Consider the following 27,626-nt stretch of genomic DNA (forward strand, 5'->3'; position numbering starts at 1 on the left):
AAATAACTGGTTAAACTTAACAAGGGGGAGAGTCAAAGATAGTTTTGATGTTCTTAGTCCAAGTGACTAGGCAGAGTTAGATCATCTATGATTATAACCAGAAATTCAAGGAAAACCCCCCAATAATTTAGAATTAGTTGCTGGTAAAGTTTTGGTCATTTTAAGTTATGAGGATATTCACTAGAAAATATTCAAATGATATGTGTAAAGAGTCACTTAAGTATAAGCCACTAAATACATTAAAATAGAAATCTTGAACAAACAAGAGTTATAGATATTAATTCTGTCCTATTTCTATTATACTATACAGTGGAATCTCCGTTCTCGAACTTAATTTGTTCTGGAAGGCTGTTCAAGAAGTGCTTTGTTCAAGAACAGAACCATTATCCCCCATTAGAAATAATGTAAGTTGAATTATTCTGTTCCAGACCACCAAATGAATTCGTTTTAAACTTTCCTATATCCAGTACATGTCTAATGTACTGTTTAATTTATAAACATATACTTCCTTTTCTTAATTTATAGAACCACCCCTTACTAGCCTTAAATGAATCATTTTCAGCACTCATTCCAGGGGTGTCTTTCAGGTCAGTATGCAGCATCTTTGCTTGCCTCAGAAATGCTGTCACCTGCTAACTACTTTTTTTTTTTTTTTAATCTAAATCAACATCAATTCTGCCTTTACAATTGCCTGTGATCATTGCTTCTTTTACACCCTTAACACATAGCCTCTATGTTTTAAAAATTGTGCTAATTGTTGATTTCCCCAGCAACAAAAGCATTCTTTCCTTTGTTACCTGAGAGACACTTTTCCTCTCATTGAGGTATCAACATGAAAGGGCTGTCAGGTTAAAAATGGAAGTTTGGTTGGACAAGCAAGACATTCTTTTCTGTGAACAACTTGGTCCAGAACCAAATAGTTAAAATGGGAAATGTTCCAGAACTGAGGTTTGACTGTATAACATTTAAGCACTCATTGTAAGGGAGCTGGTAAGATACTTCAGTATGTTTCCTCCTTCCTTTACTAACTGATTGTGAACAATACAAAAGACAGCATTAAGTCTTCAATAATAACAGCAAAATCAATAAACAGTGGCAAGTTAGCCCTGTATAAGGCTCTGCTACTAACAAAGAATGTACTAAGCACTTATGGCTAAAACTAGAGAAAGTGTAAAATATGTTTCCTTTTTGTTTTCTTCAAACAAAATGTTTATACAAGCACATATTAAAAATAAGTTTAAATCTGCCGAAACCGGTTTGGCTCAGTGGATAGAGCGTCGGCCTGTGGACTGAAAGGTCCCAGGTTCGATTCCGGTCAAGGGCATGTACTTTGGTTGCGGGCACATCCCCAGTAGTGGATGTGCAAGAGGCAGCTGATCGACGACTCTCTCTCATCAATGTTTCTAACTCTCTATCGCCCCCTCTTCCTCTCTGTAAAAAATCAATAAAATATATTTTTTTTAAAAAATAAATAAATAAAATAAAAATAAGTTTAAATCATACCAAAGAATGTAAGATGTTCTTCCCGTTTACAATAGATTACATCAACACTATTAAGATGTGATTTATGCCGAAGCCGGTTTGGCTCAGTGGTAGAGCATCGGTCTGTGGACTGAAAGGTCCCAGGATCGATTCCGGTCAAGGGCATGTACATTGGTTGCGGGCACATCCCTGGTAGGGGGTGTGCAAGAGGCAGCTGGTCGATGTTTCTCTCTCATCGACGTTTCTAGCTCTCTATCTCTCTCCCTTCCTCTCTGTAAAAACTCAATAAAATACATTAAAAATAAAAAAGATGTGATTTATTCTTTTAAAAACTTTTCAAGCAAATTTAAATGCAAAACCTTTTTAAAACTCAAAAACACGTAACACTGTTCTTATTCTTTCTCCTTTCATTCAATAATGTATTGTTGAAACTCTTGATATTATCTACTTCATAATTTTTAATGACTGTGTATTTTACTGAATGGGTATACTTTTAACAGTTTTACAATTGCTAGACAATTGGATTACCCCAAAAGCTAGAATATGAAAGGCTAAGATGGAGAACTTGACTTCCAATGTTAAACGGTATGCAGTGATTTCCACTCATTGATATTAAATGTTTTGGGTTACATTATTTTAGTTCTTATAGTTTTGTTGGAATCCTTAAATATAAAGTAGGTATTTCTTATGTACTTACCTCCCTTTTATCCTTCCAGGAGAGCTTGGGTTTGAGCTGCTGCTTGAATTGCTCACAGTTTCCATTCGTGAAGATTTTGTCTGAGATTGTTTGCCTGCTGATGAAAGCGGCTTATTAACAGCTCCTAGAACATTGGTCGCTTTAGGCTGTAATGAAAAATGCATATCTCTATTTGAATAAAGCCAAAAGAAATTTAAAAGACCATAAATAACATCTCTGTCAAAGTATTTATATACAAACTAGAGGCATGGTGCATGAAATTTGTGCATGGGGAGGGGGGGTCCCCTCAGCCCAGCCTGAACCCTCTCGAATCCAGGATCCCTCTCACAATACTGGGCAGCTGGTTCCTCCCATCCAAGTACTAACCAGGCCCGACCCTGCTTAGCTTCCGAGATCAGATGAGATCGGGCGCATTCAGGGTGGTATGGCCGTAGACGGGCAGCTGGTTCCTAATCACACACCTGCCTGCCTGCCTCGTCGCCCCTAACTGCCCCTCCCCCCACCTCTGCTGGCCTGATCACCCTTAACTGCCCCACCTGCTGACCTGGTCACCCGTAACAGCCCCCCACTGCCAGCCAGGTCACCACCAACTGCCTCCTTCCTGCCAGCCTGGTCAGTCCTAACTGCCCCCAACCCCCCCAACCAGCCTGATCACCCCTGTCTTCCCGCTGGCTTGGTCGCCCCCAACTAACCCCCTCTGCTGGTCTGGTCACCCCTGTCTCCATGCTGGCCTGGTTGCCCCCAACTGTCCCCCTGCCAGCTTAATGGCCCCCAAGTGTGCCCCATTGATGGCCTGGTTGCCCCCAAATGCAACCCCCCGCCAGCCTGGTCACCCCCAACAGCCACTCCTGCTGAACTGGTCATCCCCAACTGCCCCCCCCAGCTGGCCTGGTCGCCCCCAAGTGCCCACCCTGCCAGCCTGGTTGCCCCTTATGGAATCTCCACTGACCTGGTCACCCCACACAGCCTGCTGTTCAGTTGTTTGGTTGTCCCACATTAACCCCCCTGCCAGCATGGTTGCCCCACACAGCCTGATTTTTCAGTTGTTTGGTAGTCCCTGGGCAGCTGGAGAGTTGAGGGGACTGGGGAATTCTGGGGGCAGGCAGGGCTGAGGGGACTGGGCGTCACTATCTTGTGGCTGTGGGTGCCACCATCTTTGAGGGTAGGACAGTTAATTAGCATATTCCTAATTATTGGCTGTGGGTGTTGCCATCTTTGAGGGCGGGGCAGTAAATTAGCATATTTCTGCCTTATTGGCCATGGGTGCCACAATATCTGTGATGGCGTGAGGGACAATTAGCATATTCCCTCTTTATTAGATAGGATCATGAAAAAATGTGCCTATTAAGTAAGAATAAATTGGATATCACTTGAACAAATAAAAAACTATACAGGTAGCAGAATAGTCAAGTTTCTTAGTTATTTCAAAGCTTACACAGAAGTGAGAACAAATCAAATGTATAACAATGAGAATAGATTAGACTCTGGCTATGAAAGGACAGATCCTTTTTGACTTTAAAATTTTATCTTGATACTAGAGGCCTGATGCACCAAGATTCATGCAAGAATGTGCCTTCCTTCTCCTGACTGCTGGCACTGCCTTCACTCTGGCTGGAATCGCTTTTCATTTTGCCCTGTAGCTCCCTTTCCGTCTTCCCACACTGCCCAGAGGCCCAGAGTAGCTGGGGCAGGGTGGAATGTCTGCATCGTCACCATGGCAACGATGCAAGCGCTTTGTCCCGCCCCCAGCTGCTCGGCGCCTGTGTATGCAGATTAACCCTCCATCCTTGTTTGGTTAATCTGCATACTCACTCCTGACTGGCATCACCAAGATATGGTCAATTTGCATTTACTCTTTTATTAGTAAAGATTATAGAATAGATATTTAAAGATCAAAGTCTCCAAGAGCTTTATTATAAAGCTAAAAAGTAAGGTCATGTATCTCAGCTTACATCTATGTAATTAATATAACGATTTCTTACTAGCAAATGGAAGATACCTAATAATTAAATTTTCTTATTTAAAAATATACCAATTTTTAAAGAAATACAAAAGACAGCAAAGTTATTTAAATACAAAAATAACATAATTTTACCACTAATGAAACTAAAATAAACTGCCACATAACAATTGAAACGATTCTCAAAACATACTTTTCCAGGAGTGAAAAACGATTTCATTTCAGGAGGCAGATAATTTTTGGTGTTACTGAAGTTCTACAAACAAGAAAAAAAGTTGTAGTTAGTGAACACTAAAACACTGTATCTGTGAGGGTCAAAAAGCTAAGAAAAGCCAATATCAGCTTTTGTTTTGAAAGACATAAAAAGTTTGTACTTATTAAAACTAATCAGTTAAAACACAAAATTTCAGTTATTGTTTTTAAATAATATACTTGCACTAATCTTGTACCACATAAGTCTCTTCATATCTTAATCACACCAAAAGTGAATGCTTCAAAGCGGACAATAATCACTTTTAGCTTCTGGATGAACCTACAAGGCCGTTCTAAATTTCTATACACTATATTAAGACTTTAATTGGTATTTTGATTAAGAAAAAAAAAAAGACATTGGTGCTTTCTATACTCTCAGTTACTCAAGAGTCAAAGATAGCATCTTGAAAACACCTTTTATACTTCATACAATACTTGAGTTTAATGACAGTGGGAACATTCTTGTAGCATTCCAAGGATCTTGGGTCTATTCCAGTATCTGTTCTCCACTAGACTCCTCATACTAAAGTAAACTCTCGCACGAACTCCGAATTTAACTGACAAAACTTCCAGTCCGTATGTCCTTTGTGAAAATTAACATCCTGTTCATTTCAATATGTTTTTAATCAAGACTTGCTTATAATTAACAGGTTATTTTTGTTATTAATTAATTGCTATTTTTAACAAATCTTAGCATTGAAAAAATACTATAATCTCGTAGATATAAATAAGTATTATGTATCTACAACTATAGTCTACAGATTTAAATCCAAGAGTCATCGGTGGCAAACAATATTCGGGAATGATTAGCATGTGATCACACCACATGGCGCACTGTTGTTGAGTGGCGTGAATTTCTGCAGCAGTTTTAACACAGGCCAGCCAACATTCTAATGTGGGATGAACCACCCCCAGCCATTTACTCACGGTGGCTGGTGAATTCACACATTTATTAGACCTATACAGTATAAATTTAAAATTAGAGTAATACATATAGAAAACTTTTCTATAAAATTAAACTTTTCATATGTAATTTTAATAACACAAACCTGTTTACATAAGTAAAAACAGGTAAACTAATTTGTAGATTTTTAACATATGTATTCAGAAAACCTACTTTATTATATAACAGATTTTTGGGTTTAATGGTCATCCTCTTGTCCAAATTAGTCTGTTATATCAAGGTTTTACTATAGTTGTAGATCTCAGTCAAGACTGTATCTCTATCACCATTTAATGGCCATTTACTCATAGATCTACATGCTTTAATCACATTTTGTTGTGCTCTCAAAGTGGCATAAAATTTTGAACACAAACTCTGGATCCTATTAACTAATTTCTGAACTTTATTTGTGCCTCCCGTTAGGCCCATATTCTGGTCTTAAACTACATTATTAAGATCTTTCCATAACATTAGTAGTAGGTCAGCTCTTGATTCTGCTCCTTCTTGATCTCCCTACAACCAAGTACTGATTTTACTCCAACTTACACAAAAAAATTCTAAAATGACTACCTTGTCAGGTTGAGTAAAAAAACGAGCTGGTAGTACTGGGTCTTTAGGAGATTCCAAACTGTACGTGGTGCTCTTTGACATGATGATATTCATGGCGACATCACATACAGTATACAGTTTCTGCAATGGTATTAAAAAAATTAGGTACTTAGGTATCCTAAAAGTCTAAATTGGAAGTAATTCTAGAATATGTACTTAATATTCAGTTTTTAATGCAATAGTTTAAATTTAACATACACTGTTGTTTTCATTAGTTTACTAGTAACAATATTACTACTAATTTTATATTAGTAACTATATTAGTAAGTCTAATTACTATTAATCAAAATACTACTGATTATTTATTACTAATAGAAAAGACTGACATTGTATACAAAATACTACAGGAGGTTCCATACTCTACACTTAAGTGCTTAAATAGATAAGGAATAATTATCTACAAAGAATTACATACTTCATTCATTTTTGCATCATCTGGTCCTTGGGCATCTTTTGTTTGTTTAATATTTTCTACCATCTTTCTGATAAATGCATGACTGTTATTTTCATTTTTAGCCATTAATATTTCTAAAACAAACCAAAGACATCTAGAAAAATAAAAAAATAGAAAAGAATAATTTATTGTTAAATACAGATATAATAATTCTAAATATAATGAATGCCAGCAGTAAAAAAAATTTTTAAAAAAAGAGCTCTAAGCCAAAAAAATTATCTCACACATACATATCACAACGTATCAGTAGTTTAAGTGTGAGTTCATAAGAACCCTTCTCAAAGTCTCACTGATTTTCCCAGGGCAGCAGGTTAAAAAGAAATAAATAATGAAGTGATTTTAGCTATGACAAGAAAGGAAGACTACCTAAGGGAATAACTGGGCCATGAATAAAGTGATGCCTCAAATATTAAATACTGACTGTAGTTCCAATTGGAAGTCTTCAAGAAAATACAACTACCTTAATTTAATAATTGAGAATCTTCATCAGTAAATTAGAGAGAAAAAAGTCATAGGTAACAACTGCACATACTTACTATCTTTGCTTAAACATGAAAAATTAAAAGAAAATTTCAATTTTAAAGTTAGCTCAGTTTAAAGTTAATTACAAAAAAAATTATATTTAAGAAAAAACACACAAAGGGTTTTGTCTGTATATTACTCTGCCAGCATGTGACAGTTTTAGCACAGAGGAGGAAAGCAATGGGAGAAGAGAGAAATGTGAAGCAAGATAACATTCTACAAGAAAAAAAAAAAAAATAACCTTTAAGATCCAGGTACAGAATAAGCTCTTTTGAAGTGGCTTTCTCAAAGACTAGAGATGACAGCATGGCTGTATTGGGGCAATTTAGAGATATAGCCAAAAAAATATAGTAAATTCCAAAGAATATTTTATCTATTTAAAAAACTAATTTTCTCTGAAAAAGAGAAAATGCTAGAAGTTTTAATTAGTTATAATTACTCTAACAGGACTAATTTTGGGAGAACTAACCGCATATTTTCAAAAAACTGAAACTATAGTAAAAGGGTAATAGCTTTTTCCCTTGCCAAGTGATCAGTCATTTGACATTATACTTGTCTTATAAGGACTTCTCTAAACTCCATATTTCTCTATTCCACACATAGATATATTTACTCTTTTGGCCTCTCAATAGTAATCTTTGAAAAAATTACAATTGTAATTAACTTTATTTAGAAATGTCACCAATGAATTAAATGGGAGTGTTGCCTGGTTATCAACTTAGTCTGTTATTAAATTAGATCATTCTTTCTTCCTTATAAAGAAAAATAGTGTCTGGAAAACAAAAGTGCTTACCATGTGAATAAAGGAGAGTACTACTGTATTACTTCACCCCACATGAAAATCTATACAGAATTTCAAAAGAAAGTAGAAAACGATAAGAACTGTAATGGAAACTTTTAAAAAATATATATATTTTATTGAGTTTTTACAGAGAGGAAGAGAGAAGGATGAGAATTAGAAACATCGATGATGAGAATCATCTATCAGCTGCCTCTTACACACCCCCTACTGCGGATGTGCCGGAAACCAAGGCACATGCCCTTGATCGGAATCGAACCGAAAGCCGACGCTCTATCCACTGAGCCAAACCATTTTCAGCTGTAATGAAAACTTTTAATGGATTGCTTCAATAAAAAAAAAATGCTAGATTGGTAAAAAACAAAACAAAACAAAAACAGAGCAGTATACAGTAATTATGCTAAATTAAATATTGGAAAATTATCTCTCTATATATAAAATAGAGAAATATGCTAATTAACTGGGATGCTGTAACGGGTTCACTGGACAGGAGGTTGCACGCACAGCATGGGGGGCGGGGTGGCAGGAGCCTCCGCAAGCCTGCACTGGGGGAGGGCCGGATCAGCAGCAGCTGGGGCTGCTTCAAGGCTCAGAGAGGGAGGCAGGTTTGGACCAGCAGCGGCCATGGCTGCTATGGAGTCCTGTGACTTGAGAGTGGCCGCTGGGCTCCTATTATAAGAAATAAAATATAAAGAGATGGTATGAAAAAAAGAAAAAAAAAAGAGGCCTGCCTGGTGTGGCTCAGTGGTTGAACATCACCCTTAGAACCAGAAGGTCACAGTTTGATTCCCAGTCAGGGCACATGCCTGGGTTATGGGCTTGATCCTCAGCGGGTGAGTGTATAGGAGGGAGCCAATCAATGATTCTCTCTCATCATTGGTGTTTGTATCTCTTTCTCTCTCTTCTTTCCTCTCTGAAATAAATAAAAATGTGTTTTGAAAAAAAAAAAAATGAAAGAATAAAGAAAGAAACCTTAAGTTCCTAAAAAATAAAATAAATCTAATAAACTAATTGTAATTAAGGTTCTAGTATCAACAGGAAAGGGAAAAAACTTTCAGAAAATATGAAAATGGAATGAAAAAAGTCTTACTCTTTAACATCTTTAAGTTGTTCAATATCCTGTACTTTGACATAATCTGGATCATGTGCTAAAAGGTGAATTGTATATGGAACAACATATTCTGGTAGAAGAGATAATAATTTTTCTGAAAAACAAACACACACACACAAAACAAAACATCCAGGTTAGAAAACCAAATCTTATAAACCTTTCTTTTTCTTTACTCTGATTCAGTATTTCCTATATCGCAACAGTACCACATTATAGCTAAAATAAAAACATATGAAATAGCCAGTACTAAGATGTATTATAAATTAAACAATTTATTCATTCATCATATACAATAGTGAAATGCCTATTAAATGCACTATATGCTGTGGTTACAAAGACTACTATTTCACTTTTCAAATGCATATGGGGAAAAGTGACTCAAACAAACTCTTAGACTAAGAAACATAAGATCTCTTTTTCTTATTACGAGCAACACTATGCTCAACAGTGCCTTCTTTATAAGCCTATGAGCAAATTAAAAAGTAGTAAATATTTCAGAGTTAGTGTAACACAAAAGTAGAAAGTAAATTTTCTAGGATATTTTAAATATCAAAGAAACATTTCTTTTAGTTTAAATTAAAATATCTTTATACAGGGTGGGACAAAAGAAGGTTTACATATGTGAGTATATGAAACAGTTTTGTGGTGTTTTTTTTTAGATCTTCACATGAGGATATGTTTTTATTGATTTTTCTGTTCCTAGGGGGCGGAGGGTTAGGGAGAAATAGAGAAGAGGAAGAGGAGAAGGAGAGTGGGGGAGAGGGGAAAAAAAGGAGAGGGAGAGGAGATAGAGAGATTTTGATGAGAGAGATAAAAATTGATCAGTTGTCTCCCATATGTGCCCCAGGAATTGAACCCATAACCTTTTGGTATACAGGACAATGCTTCAATCAACTGATTCACCTGGCCAAACCCAGAGTTTATTCTTGCATTATTATTTTTTAAATTATTGTATTATTTTCCAATATGAACAACTGTAAACCTACTTTTGCCCCACCCTTATTTTAACTTTGATCAGCTATTACATTAGAGGTCAGAATTGTAATCCTAACTAGTTTAATAAGGTTATGATGCAAAAAAACAGGATTCATACTTTATACCATCTTTTCATATTTCCTACTTTTAAAACAAGTTTAAATTATATGTTCAACCTAGAGTATAGTAATATACGTGTCAATAAGGCACCAAGTTCTATTTCTAATCCTGAACTCAAAGAGAACAATTTGTGTGTAATATCTTTCATTTTAAGGAGGAAAAAAGTATCAAAGTTCAAAATTAAGTGACATTCAAATTAAATTTTTATAAAATATTTATTGAGTGCCTATAATTTTTCAGGCTTATTATTTTAAATATAAAGATTATTAAGACTAGACAAAGCCCTCATACTAAGGCATAGAGACAGAAGCTATCCTTCAATGTGGTAGGAGCCCTAAGACAAGAATAGCTAACCACTTCTTTTTTTTTAATCCTCACACAAGGATATCTTTCCCATTGATTTTTAGGGAGAGTGGAAGAAAGAAGGAAAGAAAGGGAGAGAGCCTGCAACCAAGGTACGTGCTCTTGACTAGAACTAAACCCGGGACCCTTTGATCTGTAGGCCAACCCTTTATCCATTGAGCCAAACTGGCTAGGGCCTGACTACTTTAGAGCATGCAGTATGGCAAGTGTTCTATATAGGTTAACTTTTTTTTTTATTTTATTAATCCTCATTTTTCATTGATTTTTAGAAAAAGGGAGGGAGGGAGAGAGGGAAGAGGAAGAGGGAGAGAAAGAAACACTGATGTGAGAGAGAGACATGGACTGGATGTCTCCTGCACAGGAATCACACCTGCAACCCAGGCACATGCCCTTGACCAGAAATCAAACCTTTGACCTTTCAGTTGCAAAGATCAACACTCTAACCACTGAGCATCCCCAGCCAAGGCTATTTACATTTTTTAATATTCATAACAACCATAAGAAATGAGTATAATTAAACCATTTAATTTTTTTTTTTTTTTTTTTTTTTTTTTACAAATAAAGAAATTAAGGCTCAGATTGTTAAAGTAACACACCCAAACACAACCAGTAAATGGCAGAGGTGTGATTTGACTCCAGAGAACTCATTTTTCCCAAGGAGAGGAAGAGAAAAAAATAATTCCAATGATGGTGTAACTCTCAAACTACATTTTAAAGGACGCAAAAGATGCAAACCATGCACCTTGGTTTTGTCTGTCTGGAAGGGGAGGCAACTTACAGGCACTGTTGCAAACAGAGAAAAAGATGGCTACACAAATTTCAAACAATCCAGAGTATAAGAAGCATAGGACTTATAGTAGAGGATGGTTAGAGAAAAGTCTAAAACTCAGTTGAGAGTAAAACTCTAAAGAGCCATGTTAATGAGTTTAAATTTGATTATATCAACAATAAAAAAATCAACACAGATTTCAAACATGATAGTGATATGATCCAATGTGTTTTAGAAAAATAATTTTGATAGCAGTGTGGCACACCTAGAGGTGGATTAGAGGCAGGAGAATTTATAAGAAGGAGGCAGACATGTACACACATGGATTATGTACACACTAATCCAAGAGAAATATAGCAAACAGCTGAGAAGATATGTTCAAGATATCCAGAGTAAGAATTAAGGATTTGGGGAAAGAAGATATGAAGAATGTCTCTGATTTTTAACTTGGATAATTGGATAGATTTTAATTAAATTAAAGTCAGAGAGTCACGAAAGCTAATAACGTGGATGGGGTAAAGTGAGCAGTTTAAAAAGGCACACAGCCCTGGCCAGTGTGGCTCAGTTGGTTGAGCACTGTCCCATTCACTCTGCAATGTTGCCGGTTTGAACCCAGGATGCTGGTCCTGAACATCTAGCTGTGATGAGAATAATCAATAAAGACCAGAGACTGGTACATTTTTAAACTAAAAGATCATACTCTGACATATACATTTTACTGTTCTATTAAAAGTACCTCCATCCAATGTCACTACTTATTTCCCTTGGCCAGCTTATTTTGTCAGTTGCATAGAGATATGAGTTGATATTTAGATACCCACGCACTTCTATTTTAAAAATAAACTTTTTATTATGCAGCCATAAAAAAGAAAAAATTCTCATCGTTTGCAGCAACCTGGATGGAATTGGAGAACATCATGCTGAGTGAAACAAGCCAGTCAATGAAAGAGACATCACATGACCTCACTTATTGATTGATGATAAAGAACATTATAAACTGAAGAACCAAAAGATAGATATAGAGACAGTAAAGCAACAAGCAGACTGTCAAATTACAGCGGGGAGGCTGGGGAGACGTGGGGGAGATAAGAGATCAACTGAAGGACTTGTATACATGCATATAAGTACAACTTATGGACACAAAACTCTAGGGAGGGAGGGTATGTACGGGGGTGGGGTGGGGTGGTGGCATTGGTATATGTACAAAAAATAACAATAAAAATAAATAAATAAATAAATAAAGATGAAGCTATTATTGAAAAACAATAATACTTATTTAATGAGGGCTAATTAGAATATAATAAATAACAGTTACATTACTTGGTGCTCTGAAAAGAAAATTGGCAAGCTGGAAAAACATACTTTTCATTTTCATATGGGCTTACCACTAACAGCTGCATGCTGCTTCAGATACTCGCGTCTCACATTTATATTTTTTACCAGACACTGCCTGGCGTGAGCTCTTCGCTCTTTTACAGGATCTTTTGCACAAAGAGCACAGATTGCCATATACTCAAGTGGAAGTCGTAATCGGGAAAGGCCTTTGTGAAGTTTCTGAGCAAATACTTGTCTTACTTGATAGCATTCATCCTGTGAAGACATCATTATTCTACATATTATCACATGGCAGCAAAGAGTAACAAATTCAGATATAAAATGTACTCTATCAAGTAACCAGACCAGTAAACAGCAGCAAGTTTATCCACAATCATTGTCCAGCTCACAGGACTGATATGTTGTGACAAGTTCATTTCAAGGCAGAAGTATTTACCTGGACTCTAATCACTACCAGTTTAGAGGTGTCAGAAAATATTGAATGTACTCTTAAAACAGATAAAACTCATGAATAGCAATCCATCTCAAGTTAAATAAGGTAGGGGGAAAAATAAAGTTTAAATACTCTCTCATATATAGCTTTTTCATTTACTGAGCAAGATAAAATTTTAATCTATACATTTTATCATTTCAAAATGATTTCAATTAAAATGTACAACTCTGAAGGCAAGAATTTTCAGAAACATCTAATTACTTTTTGTTCTATAAATGAATCAATATGTTCATTATCACAGCTCTGTCCTCCAGAAATCACTGTGATTTTTATCCTGCATCCACCTGTGCTCTCTTAAGCACTCTGGACATCTCCAGCATAGAAGTCAGTGTCTATATATATATATAACAGCCTAAGTGATCAACACAACCAAAACAATTGAATTGACGACCAAACAGGCTGTTTGGGGTGACCAGCAGGGCGTCTAGTGAGGGATGACCAAACAACTGAGCAGCAGGCTGTGTGAGGCAACCAGGCTGGCAAGGGTGGGGGGCAGTGAGGGTGACCAAATGACCGAACAGCAGGTTGCATGGGGCAACCAGGCCAGTGGGGGGGGGGGGGGGAGAGAGTGAGGGGTGTCCAGGCCAGCAGAAGGGGGGCAGTGAGAAGCAACCAGGCTGGTGAGGGGGGACAGTTGGTGGTGACCAGGCCAGCAGGGGAATAGTTAGGGGTTATCAGGCAGGTAGGCAGGTGAGCAGTAGGAGCAAGTGGTCCCAAATTGTGACAGGGATGTCCGACTGCCGGGATTGGGCCTACACTGGCAGTCGGACATCCCTTGAGGGGTCCCGGATTGGAGAGGGTGCAGGCTGGGCTGAGGAGACCCCCCTCCCCCCTGCATGAATTCTGTGCACCAGGCCTCTAGTATAGTATTAAAATGACTGGTTTATATGCCAGTCCTTACTATGTTCCTCATTCCTTGAAGACATCTTTGTGCTTCTAAATCTAGCACAGTATCCAGTACATAGATTATCAGAATTTTTTTTCTAAACTAGAGAAAAGCCCCACATGACTTGTTTGCTTATTTAAAAAATTTTTAAAGTATTAATATTAAAGTATTACAAATGTCCCCTTTTTCGACATTGACCTCTTCGAGCCCGCTTCTGCCCACCACCCAATTGTCTGTGTCCATGGATTATGCATATAAGCATACAAGTTCTTGGATTGATCTTTTCCTACTCATCCACCCTCCCCTGCCTTCCTTCTGAGGTTCGACAGTCTGTTCCAAGTTTCTATGTCTCTGGACCTATTTTGTTCATTAGATTCCATATGTGAGTGAGATCATGTAATACTCATCTTTCTCTGATTTATTTCACTTAGCATAATACTAAGGTCCATCCATGCTGTTGCAAATGGTGGGACTTGTTTCTTTTTTACAGCTGCATAATATCCCATTATGTAAATGCTCCAAGGCTTTTTATTCATTCATCTGCTGATGGGCACTTGGGCTGTTTCCAAATCTTAGCTATTGTACATTGCTCTGCTATGAACATAGGGATGCACATATTTTTTTCTGATCGGTGTTTCTGATTACTTGGGATATATTCCTAGAAGTAGGATCACTGGGTCAAATGGGAGTTCCATTTTTAATTTTTTGAGGAAAATTCCATGCTGTTTTCCACAGTGGCTGCATCAGTCTGCATTTCCACCAGCAGTATACTAGGGTTTTCTTTTCTGCACATCCTTGCCAAAACTTGTTTGTTGATGATAGCCAATCTAACAGGTGTGAGGTGATTCATCATTGTTGTTTTGATTTCTAGCTCATGGATGATTAGTGACTTCGAGTATTTTTTCCATCTCTTGGCCTTCTGTATGACCACTTTGGAGAAGTGTTTATGTAGATTCTTTAGCCATTTTTAAATTGGATTGACTTCCTTTCATTAAGTTGTATGTATGAATTTCTTGTAAATTTTAGAAATTAACCCCTTATCGATGTATCATTGGCAAATATGTTCTCCCATGGAGTGGGCTCTCTTCATTTTGTTGATGGTTTCCTTTGCTGTGCAGAAGTTTTTTATTTTGAGGTAATTCATTTGTTTATTTTCTCCTTAGTTTCCTTTGCCCTAGATGTATTGGTAAACATACTGCTACATGAGTTGTCTGAGATTTTGTTGCCTTTGGTTCCTTCTAAGATTTTTATGGTTTCATGACTTAAGTCTTTTATCCATTTTGAATTTATTCTTGTGTATGGTGTAAGTTGGTGGTTCACTTTCATTTTTTTGCATGTACCTGTCCAATTTTTTCAACACCACTTATTTAAGAGTCTGTCTTTACTCCATTGTATGCTCTTGCCTTCTTGTCAAATACTAATTGAGCATAATGGCTTGGGTCCTTTTCTCAGTTCTTTGTTATGTTCTATTGTTCTAAATCAGTGGTTCTCAACCTTTCTAATGCCGCAATCCTTCAATAAAGTGCCTCATTTTGTGGTGACCTCCAACCGTATTTCATAACTGTAATTTTGCTACTGTTATGAATTGTAATGTAAATATCTGTGCTTTCCGATGGTCTTAGGCTCTACAGCAGCGGTCTCACAGGTTGCAAACAGCTAGCAGGGTCGCCTAACCATCAGAAAACACAGACATTTACATTATAATTCATAACAGTAGCAAAATTAGTTATGAAGTAGCAACAAAAATAATTTTATGGGTGGGGGTTCCACAACATGAGGAACTGTATTAAAGGGTTGTGGCATTAGAAAGGTTGAGAACCACTTCTCTATATGTTTGCTCTTGTGCCAGAACCAGGGACAAAACAGGGTTGCCCACTTTTACTACTCTTATTCAACATAGTACTGGAAGTCCTAGCCATAGTGATCAGACAAGAAGTAGAAATAAAAGGCATCCAGCTGGAAATGAGGAAGTAAAACTCATATTTGCAGATGATATGACACTGTACATAGGAAACCCTAAAAACCTCATAGAAATAGATTTAATAAAGGAATTCAGCAATGTAGCAGAATACAAAATTAACACCCAGAAATCTATGGCATTTTAATACACTAATAATGAATGTTCAGAAAACTAAACTAAATAAATAAGTAAATAAATCCCACTTACCATTGCAACAACAACAAAAATTAAGATACTTAGAAATAAACTTAACCAAGAGGTCAAAGACCTCTTTCAATATTTAAGGACATTGAAAACACAAGACATTGAAAAATGATGGAGGAAAATATAAATAAGTGGAAAAATATACCGTGTTCATAAATTGGTAGAATCAGTATCATTAAGCCGGGACCGACCGGTTTGGCTCAATGGATAGAGCGTCGGCTTGGGGACTGAAGGGTCCTGGATTCGATTCCTGTCAAGGGCATGTACCTTGGTTGAGGGCATATCCACAGTAGGGGGTGTGCAAGAGGCAGCTGATCGATGACTCTCTCTCATCGATGTTTCTAACTCTCTATCTCTCTCTCTTCCTCTCTGTACAAAAGCAATAAAAATATATTTAAAAAAAAATCAGTATCATTAAAATGTCCATACTATCCAAAGCAATCTATAGATTTGACATGATTTTTGTCATATGTGAGATAGAGAGTTTCTTTTTTTTTTTTTTTTAATATATTTTATTGATTTTGTACAGAGAGGAAGGAAGAGAGATAGAGAGTCAGAAACATCGGTGAGAGAGAGTCATCGATCAGCTGCCTCTTGCACACCCACAACTGGGGATGTGCCCGCAACCAAGGTACATGCCCTTGACCGGAATCGAACCCGGGACCCTTTAGTCCCCAAGCCAACGCTCTATCCATTGAGCCAAACCGGTCTCGGCCGAGATAGAGAGTTTCATAATCACACCTCATTCTCCACCAATAACACAAGGGGTGAAGTGTTTCATATTTCTGCAACTTTATATTATTTCTTCTATCTTAGAATAATCATTTGGTTCTTCTTTAAAACCTATGTCACAATCTTGCCTTTATGTTTAAATCCTTATTTTGTGCATCTTATTTCATTTAATTTAAACTTCAGTTTCTTATGCCAAATGCCTACTTTAACAAAAAAAGTCTAACTTCCACAGAAATATTGTGTCTTATCTATTATCTACCATTACATTCAACGAAACAAAGTTAACTCATTCCTTCCTCAGTATCACTACCATAAGGAAGAGGAGTCTTCATTATCAATTATATACTTATGAAGGAATTACATCCTATATAAATCCACCTATCAAAATATATTCACAAGTAAACAGATCACTCATTTAAAAATTAATCTCTAAATATTTCTCCCTTCACCCTCTACTAAGATGCATTTCCTAGCTAGACCTTGTTTTTTGTCACTCTCTCATTCATCATTCAGGATACAATGCAAATGAATAACAAAGTCAAATTGTGAATCCCATGGCAAAGTTTAGGATTCAAAAAAATCATTAAAGTGATGTTAGAGAAGAAATGTCAAATCATATGAAAGGAAACGGACAGAGTTAATGAGAAAAGATGATAAATTTGACATGTCATAAAAAGTAAATCAAAGTAGAATCATCTGAATGAAAATTTAAAAGGAGTGTTCCTAACAACTGAGGTTTTAAATGTTTGTTTTGTTATTTTTTGTTTTTTTTTGCAAAAATAATTATTCTTGTGACTATATTATAAAAGTTAAAGGACAGAAAAATACAATTTTTATGCAGAAAAACACTAAAAAACAAAAGCACCTGATATTTTCATAGTTTTGGTTTTAACAGATTATTAGTTCAATATTTTAAAATAAAGAAGATGGTACCACAAAATATATTCCCCCAAAATAAAATTTGATACAAACTTTTACTCACTATTAAAGTCTTAAGTATTAAGTAGTCTGCATCTTAAGTAAATTCACATTTAGTGACGTTTTCTAGTACAAATTATTTTCATGAATGTAGTACCTAGTATCTTGTAAACAGTTCAATTACTTTGTATATTGCATTGTGTTATTACCATTTATTTTTATTTTCTGTTTTCCTAAGAGGTTATGTTCTTGAGGGTGGCAGCCATGACTTATCTCATTTTTGGATTTACAGAATCTAGAACAATGTACAGCACACAGCAGTACATACATATTTTTCATGAACTGCATTCAAATTCTAAAATAGCTAAATTATTAAAAATGTTAAGATCCACATTATTGAATTTCTCTTCCTTTCTATTCAAATATCATTAACAATGGACTCTGAGGCAAAATACGCCTTTAAAGAGCTCACTGCAAGTAAGAGAAATAAATCACAAGTACGTAAATAACTAATGCACAGGCACGTATATATCAGAGGACTACAGATAAAACCACCAGGGAATCAGAAGGAGACCAGCTACGAAAATGAGGAAGAGTTTTGAGAAGATTGTGTCTTAGTCTTGATTTTTAGGAGTTGATAGTGGATATGTAGAAATGAAGGATGAAAAGAAAATTGGAGGCAGCATCTGACAAACATATAAAAGAAAAAATATGTTAACTTTCACTGAAATGAGGGTAGGTAAAAGGTAATGTGTGCTAAACAAGATTTTTAAGTGTATATTTGGGTCCAAATATTAAAATGTGGTTTTTTTTTTCTTTTTTATGAGTATAAGGCCCTAAATATTTTTTTAAATAGGGAATAACATGATCAGAATCATGACAGGAAATTTAATTAATAACAAAGTCTCACAATACTACCTGAGAGCTAATGATGACTATAAAAGTAAGAATGATTAAGAAGTACATATATTAAGAATGATTAATAGATACAATAGATATGATAGGACAGAATTATCTGTACTTTGCTATGAGGTGCACGGACAAGCAGTCAAATATAAATCATGCTTGTGGATTTGAGAAATGCCATTCAGATTTACTTAAGGCCTACCAAAGCTCTACATGTCATAAATAAATAGATTTAGGAAAATATGAATTTAGTCTGACATTCACAGAACATGAAAGTTTGAAAAATATGTTTAGCAATGGAAGTGGGACCAGAAACTTTAAAAAAAAAAAAAAAAAAAAAGTTAATGCTGGTAGTACAGGAATCATTTACATAGAAAATGAGATGTCTAAAGAAGAATATCCTATATAATAAAAGGTTAATATGCAAATCAATCGAATGTCAGAATGACCGGTTGCTATGATGTACACTGACCACCAGGGGACAGATACTCAATGCAGGAGCTGCCCCCTGGTGGTCAGTGCATTCCCATAGGGGGAGTGCCGCTCAGCCAGAAGTTGGGCTCATAACTGGCAAGTGTAGAGGTGGTGGCGGGATCCTCTCCCCTCTCCGCAGCAGCGCCAAGGATGTCCCACTGATGGCTTAGGCCCCCTAAACCATCAGTCCGACATTCTCAGAGGGCTCACAACTGTATGAGGGCACAGGCCAGGCTGAGGGACGCCCCACCCCCAAGTGCACAAATTCAAGTACCAGGCCTCTACTACAGTATAAGTGGAAAAGTTAGTCATGGACAGATCCTCATTTAAAGAAAAAGAGAATGGCCAGAAAATGTAGTCAGAGAAATACAACAACAACAAAAAAAATCAGGAGATGGAAGTCAAAGAGAGTTTCAAGAATAAAGACACAATAACTTGTGTCAAAAGATGCAGAAAGGAGATATACAATGAGGACCAATATTATTGGATTTGGAACTTCAATAGAGCATTTTTGGAAAACAATGAAGCCAAATGATTAATGAGGAGTGAGAGGATAACAGTGTAAGATAGACAAACATATAGATTACTCTTTCTTGAGGATTAGAGGTTTAAAAAGAAGAGATGTAGCTTAAAGAATTAGGGAAAAGTTTGGTTTAGAAGAAAATAAGGTAACCAACCATAAGTTAATAATTAAATTGAACCATTAACATGTTCTACAGTCTACAAAATTCCAGAGCAATCTTACAACTTTCACCTTAATATATAACAAATATTATGCTAGAAAAGAAAGTCTCTAGAAGTTAATAAGCATGAACAATTCTAATACATAATGGACATTTAACAAATGGTTTGCACTCAGTAAGTTTCAAAGTCCTTCTGTCTACATATTTCCCTATTTTCTTGGTTTTTAAAAATTTTTCTACTTCAATACCGATAGCAACATTACCCTAAGAAATATTAGACCATGCCGAAACCGGTTTGGCTAAGTGGATAGAGCGTAGGACTGTGAACTGAAAGGTCCCAGGTTCGATTCTGATCAAGGGTATGTACCTTGGCTGCGGGCACATCCCCAAAGGGGGTGTGCAGGAGGCAGCTGATTGATGTTTCTCTAATCGATGTGTCTAACTCTCTATCCCTCTCTCTTCTTCTCTGTAAAAAATCAATAAAATATATATTTTTTTTTAAAAGAAAAAAGAAATAACAGACCAACAACCTGATAAATCAACAAAATACAAGTATTGTGAGTTTAAAAAAAAGTTATATAAGTTGTTTTCTCTTAGGAAATTTTACATATACTGTTTAAACAATTTTCACTTTCTTGCAAAACAAGATGATCTCCAAAATTAGGAGAAAACTAAATCAGAAAATTATGGGCTCATCAAAATCTCATTTCTCAAATGGTTTAGTCTAATCTGAACTCCAACACCAAAAGTAAAACAAAATATGTAGGATCTGGAATAACTTTTAAAGACTGAAGTACCAGAAATTGACAACATCATTATAATAATTAAAAAAAAAATGATTGTTTATAAACTGCAATTTAAAAATAAGTAGTTAAAGAGGGGAAGTGGAAAAAAATTACAATAATCCCTGAAGTAATGGCCAAAAAAGAACATATATAACCAAATTAGGAATAAAAAACTCATACTGAAATATCTTTAATATTATGAAAGTCCATTTTCTTTAATTTTCTCAAATGATTCTAAAAATTTCTAAAGTGCCCTGGCCAGTGTGGCTCATTTGGTTGAGTGTCTTACCATGCACCAAAAGGTTGCTGGTTTCATTCCTAGTCAGGGCACATACCCAGATTTCTGGTTTGATTCCCAGTCAGGGTATATCCAGGTGACAACCTATCATTGTTTCTTTCTCATATCACTGCCTGTCTCTCACTCTCTCTAAAAAATCAAAAAAACTTATTAAGAAAAAAACCTCTAAAATGATGTAATTCAAATGTAATGAAGTAATGTATTATGTTATTCTAATTTTTGGAAATTTTTACTCAATGCTGTGAGGGCCAAGCTCCTTGCATGAATTTCGTGCATTGGGCCTCTAGTCTATAACAATAAAAGTATAATATGGTAATTAGACCAGATGACCTTCTGGACAAAGCTGGGGCTGTGAGGTAAGCCCAGGTCCCAGGTGCCAGAGGGAAGCTTATGCCTGAAGCCAGGGAAAAGAAGACCTACTCTTGCAAAAATCCTGTGCATTGGGCTTCTAGTGAAACAATAAATTTCTATACTTTTTTCTTCCTTTAAAAAACTAAATACATTCAAGCCTCATTATTCACACATTCTACATTTGTGAATTTACCAACTCACTAAAATTTAATTGCAACCTCAAAATCAATATTTCCAATGCTTTCGTGGTCATTCCCAAGTTAATGCACTGAGCAGCAAAATATGAGAATTGCCTGACACATGTTCAACTGAGGTTGAACAAGGCAATGCTCCACTTTGTTGTTTCAGCTCTCATATTACAAACAAGTGTTCTTTTGGTGGTCTATAGAGTGCCTCAATTCTCACATTTTTGTTAATGACCTTGTTGTTAAATTAGCTTCTAAGCATAGTGCTGAAATGCACTGATTCTAAGAGCAAGAAGGTTGGGATGTACATTATGGAGAAAATATGTTTGTTAAATAGGCTTCATTCAGGCATGAGTTATAATGCTGTTGGCCATGAGTTTAATAATAAAACAACTAAATATTAAGGTCCCTTTAAATATAAATACATATAAAATAAGGTTAAGGATGATTGACTGATAAAAATGTTGTGATTTGAGATATGCAGGAACTACCCCTGTATTTCCCTTATGAGCAATGGTTCAGTATTTGTTAATTCAGTGCTTGAAGTGACTTTGCAGAACTACTGCAAATAATAAGAGTCAATTGTACTATGTTAGCAACCCCAAATTCAAGTGCTAGTTTTAAAACTCTAAAATGTTTCTCATATAAATTTTTCAAAAAGAGACATAAATGTTCAATATTTTTATCTCTATATCATGGTGGACTTCTTAGGTCAAAGATCATATAAAGTCATGTTCTATGTAGCCTTTTTCCTTACATTGATAGCTAATGCACAGAGCTGATACTGTTCTAATGTGATGATTTCATGGTAACAGGGTTCTTGTGCCAGCTTCACAATAGCACTCCCAGCAGCAAGTCTCAGACGTGACATATCTGGTTTACTGAAAAATAAGCAAGAAAGAATGTAAATTAGATTTCTAACCATGTGCACAAAAACATACCTGCTTTGTATAGCTATTTTACAAAATCCTCTCGCCGGAAAAAAAAAAAAAGTCATAAAACAGTTTAGTGATGCTGAAAACATACTATATTTATTTAACTTTGGATATGATGTCTAATCCTGCAAAATTCTTCTCCTGAACATAAGTGTACTAAAGTCATGTAATTCTCTCCTACAAAACAGCTTGTAGCCAAGCCTATTTTAAAAAAAAAATTTTTAATTAAAAAAACATATATATTTTACTGATTTTTTAGAGAGGAAGAGAGAGGGATAGAGAGTTAGAAACATCGATGAGATAGAATCATCTATCAGCTGCCTCCTGCATACCCCCAACTGGGGATGTGCCCACAACCAAGGTACATGCCCTTGACCGGAACTGAACCCAGGACTTTTCGGTCCACAGGCCGATGTTCTATCCACTTAGCCAAACTGGTCTCGGCTAGCAAAGCCTATTATTCATATGTTTAGTTGTTAGGTCTTAAGTCTTCCATTATGGATTATTTTTAGACCAGAGGCGTGGTTTGTGCACCAGTGGGGTCCCTCTGTCTGCCCTGTGCCCTCTCCCAGTCTGGGACCCCTCAGGGGATGTTGGCCAGCCTGTTTTGGCCCAATCTTGGCAGGACCAATCCAGACAGGAAGGAGCTTGATCCTGCGTGTTGAGTGTCTGTCCCCTGGTGGTCAGTGTGCATCATAGCAACCGATGGACCGGTTGTTCTGTCGCTTAGGCTTTTATATATATAGTAATGTGTTTGTTTACAAATTAGGCATAAAAATGTCCTATCATGCTTATTAGTCAACTAAAACTACTATGTTAAATATAAAAGAAGTAGAATGAAAGCAGGTATAGTGAATAAAACATTACTATTGTCAGCTAGAATCCAACTTTTCAAGTATTACCAAGAAGCTCCTTTTATGTTTAAGAAAACTTATGCTAAATGGGACACATCTCAAAGAATAGTAAATTCTCGACTAGTAAATACATCTAAATAACCCTTCATAATACAGTGATGTACTAGATCAGTGGTTCTCAACCTTACTAATGCCGCGGACCCTTTAATACAGTTCCTCATGTTGTGGTGACCCCCAACTATAAAATTATTTTCGTTGCTACTTAACTATAAATTTGCTACTGTTATTAATCTTAATGTAAATATCTGTGTTTTCCGATCGTCTTAGGCTCTACAGCAGCGGTTCTAAACCTGTGGGTCGTTGAGAACCACTTAAAGGATCGCCTTAGAGCCTAAGACAATTGGAAAAACACAGGTATTTACATTAAGATTCATAACAAGCAAATTTACAGTTAAGAAATAGCAACGAAAATAATTTTATGGTTGGGGGTCAACATGAGGAACAGTATTAAAGGGTCACAGCATTAGAAAGGTTGAGAACCACTGATATAAAAGAAGCAGCAATGTTGGGACCGGTAGGAAGGGCCGAAATCCAGAACAAGTTGGTCCCTCGCCCACCTTTGGCAACTGAAAATTGGGAGAAGTAATTTTGACTGTGGAGGTTCCCACTTAGAAGTCCCAGTTCTATACCAGGCTCCCCAGCTCAGGGTTTCAGTGTGGGGTGACAGTGAGAAGTCCCCATTATATCTGCTTGTGAAAACCAGTGGGGATTATGGCTGAGACAGAAAGCTACTGGAGTCCCACGCCTTCCTCTTAAAGGCTTGAATATATTCAAACTCATTTGCTCTGAGCTCTAGCACTGTGGCAGCACTGGTAAAGTTCTAGGAAAAACAGAAAGGAACTGAATTGTCTGGCACAAGGGGGAGGTCTAGAGGGACAACATTTTCCCAGACAAAAATGCAGGCAGAGGTCTTTGTTCCTTTGCTGAGCCCTCCTAAAAGAGCCCACAAGCAGGGTTGTATCTCAGTGTCCACCAACCTGGCTAACACTGTTTGCTAGCCCTGGTAATCCTGAGTCCCCACCTCACCCAACTTGTGGGCCTACCCAGGTCATTTTCAGTGGCTTTCCCATACAAACGGGCTGTCTTGGCTACTGCTGCAGATTTTCTTAAAATCTCTCAAACAAGCAGCAGCTGGCCTTGGCGTGCCCTCTGCCCCTTCCTAAGTGGCCTGAGGCCTGTCACTATCTGAGTATCACTTTGTAGCTCATGGTTTGGGATAGGGCACAGGCAGTAGATGACCTTGGCTTACAGGCCTCAGAGCCAACAAACCCAGTGGATAACTTTAGACCAGCGATGTTGCCTGGTGTGCCGTAGGTGCAGACAAGACAAGAATTTTATAATTTTTCACTATTTTGTTTACTTAATATTTCATAATAAAGTAATTATAAAATACTTTCTTTGTGTTTATTTGATTCCTATTCAAGAGAATTACTTTATATATAGTCAATATAGGCACAGAGTTAAATTTTTTAACATTTTCTAATGGTGGTGTGCCTCGTGATTTTTTTCATGAAACAAGTGTGCCTTTGCCCAAAAAAGGTTGAAAAACACTGCTTTAGACCATGGCAAACACCACCCATCCCCTAACCACCTAAAATATATACTTTCTTGTTTTAAGCATAACAAGAAAGTATGTATTTTAAATAATTTACATAAAATAACTTTCTTTTCATTTGTATATATTTTTACTTCTGGAATGGATTCAATAAGCTGTCTTCTACCCAGTCTGCTTTTTTTCCTTTAGACATTAATTAACAAGAACATAAAATATCAGGTACTTATTGGTATACTAACATTTTCACATTAGTTTTTTAAAATTTTGAAAAGCCTAATATGAAGATGTTTTGTTTGAAATAATTAGTGTATATAGTAGTAACATGCACAAATAATTACTGTACAAAAGCATATTACAATAAAAATATAGGCATACATACATAGCAATAATTATTTTTTAAAAGAAACTGAACCAAGCAATGATTATAGCAGATTTGAAATACTATGCAATCCAAATAACTTAAAACAATAATTTATACCTAATTTTCCCCTGTTCTGTCAAGTCTCCATCACTATGCAATATTGTTGTTAGTAATCTTAAAGTAGAAGTTCCTGATTTACTGTGATTATTCTTCATTCCAAGTAGCCATCGAACCATCATTTTAATCGCCTGTATCTATTTAAAAGACAAATTGACAAGTAAAACATTGCTACATTTTAAAGAAATTCTGTATCAAGCTTAATTAAAAAAAAAAAAAGCTTTTCACTGATGCCTTTTTGTGGAGAAAAAAGGAAAAGAAAAAGGAATTATTCTTTTCTATATCTATGAAGATAACTCTGAATGTTTAAAATTAAACATGCCTCACCTCCTAGATAATTGACAAATAAATGATTTAACAAAAGACTTGTGTGTGTGTGTGTGTTTGATTTTCCCTAACATACACTCTATACTTTATAACCCTCAATAAAATCATACTAACTATGCTAAGCAAAAAAGTTAAGCTCCAAATTATATTCAATCTTTTGTGTCTAAGAGATGATACCACCTAACATTTGTACTGTTTTTATAATTATGAAGTATCTAGGTTATTTGCAACAACCCTTTTTGAAGGATGCATATTACTTTTTCTTTTCTTCACACATTACCTTAGCTTTTTATAGTTCTAAGGCACAGAGACTGAGTGGATCTTGTCTTCTGCAGTGGCATGGACCAAACACTCTTAAAATGTCTCTCCTGTTCCATTTGGTAATTATGAACTTAAGTGCAGGTGGCCTGCCTTCCAGTCCATTGCTGCTCAACCACACAAAACTGCTGCTTGAGACCAATGCTAAGAAAACAGATTTATACTGGAACTTGAAAGAATCAAGCACCATCTACACTAATAAAAGAGAAACATGCAAATTGACAGTCTCTCCACTACGCCCAGAAGCCAATCAGGAGAAAGTATGCAAATTAACCCAATAAAGATGGCGGCTAATTTGCATACACAGGCTCAGAATGAAGACTGAAGACAGTGTAGAAGGAAGCCTAGCGTTGCAGAAGGGGTCAAAGCAGCGGAGAAGGGAGGGAGGCTGCAGAAAAGGGAAGGAGGCAGCAGAAATGGGTGGGAGCGAGGCAGTGGAGAAGGCAGCAAAGCCCCCTTCTTTCAGGAACAGGTCAAAGGAAGCCCTATTCTTACAGGAATATTCCTGCAACGGGCCTCTAGTTCAATGATAAAGGAAGGAATGCTCTAAAGGTCTATCAGAATCTGAAGCTGGAATAATGTGATAAAGTACTTAATAACATGAAACATAAATCTTCCGAGAAGATTTTTCATCGTCTTCACATCTTGAGCAGTGCATTGAGGTGAGGTTTACAAAAAAATCAAAATAAAAAGTTTTATCAAATCCTTTGGGAAAGATAAACAGTCTTCAAATCCAAATAACCATTTTTACTGAAGAGCAGAAGGTACATAAGAAAACCAGCATTGTCTTTTGCCATTTGATGGCTGATATCTAAAAAGCAGCAATATGGAGGTAGTTTACAAACTCTTTTTTTTTTCTCAAATTAGATTACATGCAACTGCCCTCAAGGACTTGGGTTTCTCATCACTGCCTTATACTCTCACAATATATGGGTTAATGTCATACTATAAATATAAAAACTAGAATGGTTTTAATAGCCAATGTGGTAACAGGAATAGAAATGTTAACACCTATATTAAAAATATATTTTAAATAAAGAAATCTATATATATTACTCACTTTGACCATTGTCTCAGGAGAAACTTCTTCATCTGGAACCCAAAGCTTAGTTGTCTTTTTTCCTGGAAGCTAAACAAAAATTAAGGACTTTACAATGTGAACATGAATTCTCATGTTTAATTAATAGTGAATGAATGAAACCTTTATCTTCTGGTGTTACAGTTATTATATGTAGGGGCGAAAAAACACACCTTTCTAACCCTATTACTCAAAAAGGCTGAAAGGCATAATTCACTAGCACCCACATTCAGCACTTATACATCCTCATCAGTTGGGTCTCTCTGGGTGGAGGTGGATTGACTTTAACATCCTACATACACTCTCATAAAAACCTGTTTGAGACTGAGTCAATTAAGGCAGCTTGGCAAGGTCTAGGATAAAATCAACGAAACCATAAAGTATAGTTCTTAAATAAGAAGAAAGATATAGACAAAGAACCTTGAGCAGGGGAAAAATTGAAAAGGTTTGCAGTTGAAGATAACAGAAAAAAAGCATTAATATTTTCATAGCTAAGTCCCACCAAAATGGCCACACACATACAATTACAAAGAGCTAAAAAATAAGAGGTCCAAAAGGAGACCATATAGAAAAATTTTGAAAAACACAGAATATATAGTAAAAAAATCAACAGGGCTAGGTTAGTCTCCCTACAAGCACAGGAAAGAAACACCCCCTTTCCTACCCCCCAACTCCCCCGCCCAGGCAGCACAATCACAGAATAATCTTGAAATGATAAACTACAGCTAGTGAAAGATGTGAATTTACAGTGGCAG

General features: G+C 36.2%; 1 protein-coding gene across 10 annotated transcripts in view; it reads right to left on the reverse strand.

The window, feature by feature from the left end:
- The window catches only part of PDS5B (PDS5 cohesin associated factor B), a 213,873-nt gene that overhangs the window by 23,867 nt on the left and 162,380 nt on the right, over positions 1–27,626 (reverse strand). For 8 of the 10 annotated variants that reach the window (XM_036456226.2, XM_036456225.2, XM_036456227.2 and 5 more), the window contains 9 exons: positions 26,854–26,922; positions 25,149–25,285; positions 22,024–22,147; positions 12,442–12,646; positions 8,809–8,923; positions 6,359–6,491; positions 5,905–6,024; positions 4,333–4,395; positions 2,180–2,325 (listed from right to left, as the gene is read on the reverse strand). In XM_036456226.2, the coding sequence (XP_036312119.1) occupies positions 2,180–2,325; positions 4,333–4,395; positions 5,905–6,024; positions 6,359–6,491; positions 8,809–8,923; positions 12,442–12,646; positions 22,024–22,147; positions 25,149–25,285; positions 26,854–26,922 (1,112 nt within the window). Of the gene's footprint in view, positions 1–2,179; positions 2,326–4,332; positions 4,396–5,904; positions 6,025–6,358; positions 6,492–8,808; positions 8,924–12,441; positions 12,647–22,023; positions 22,148–25,148; positions 25,286–26,853; positions 26,923–27,626 lie in introns of those variants that run through there. The other 2 variants (XM_045588607.1, XR_006742919.1) reach the window with 2 other exon arrangements.

The sequence above is a fragment of the Pipistrellus kuhlii genome, unplaced genomic scaffold, assembly GCF_014108245.1.
Source record: "Pipistrellus kuhlii isolate mPipKuh1 unplaced genomic scaffold, mPipKuh1.p scaffold_m20_p_3, whole genome shotgun sequence".
Classification (NCBI taxonomy): domain Eukaryota; kingdom Metazoa; phylum Chordata; class Mammalia; order Chiroptera; family Vespertilionidae; genus Pipistrellus; species Pipistrellus kuhlii.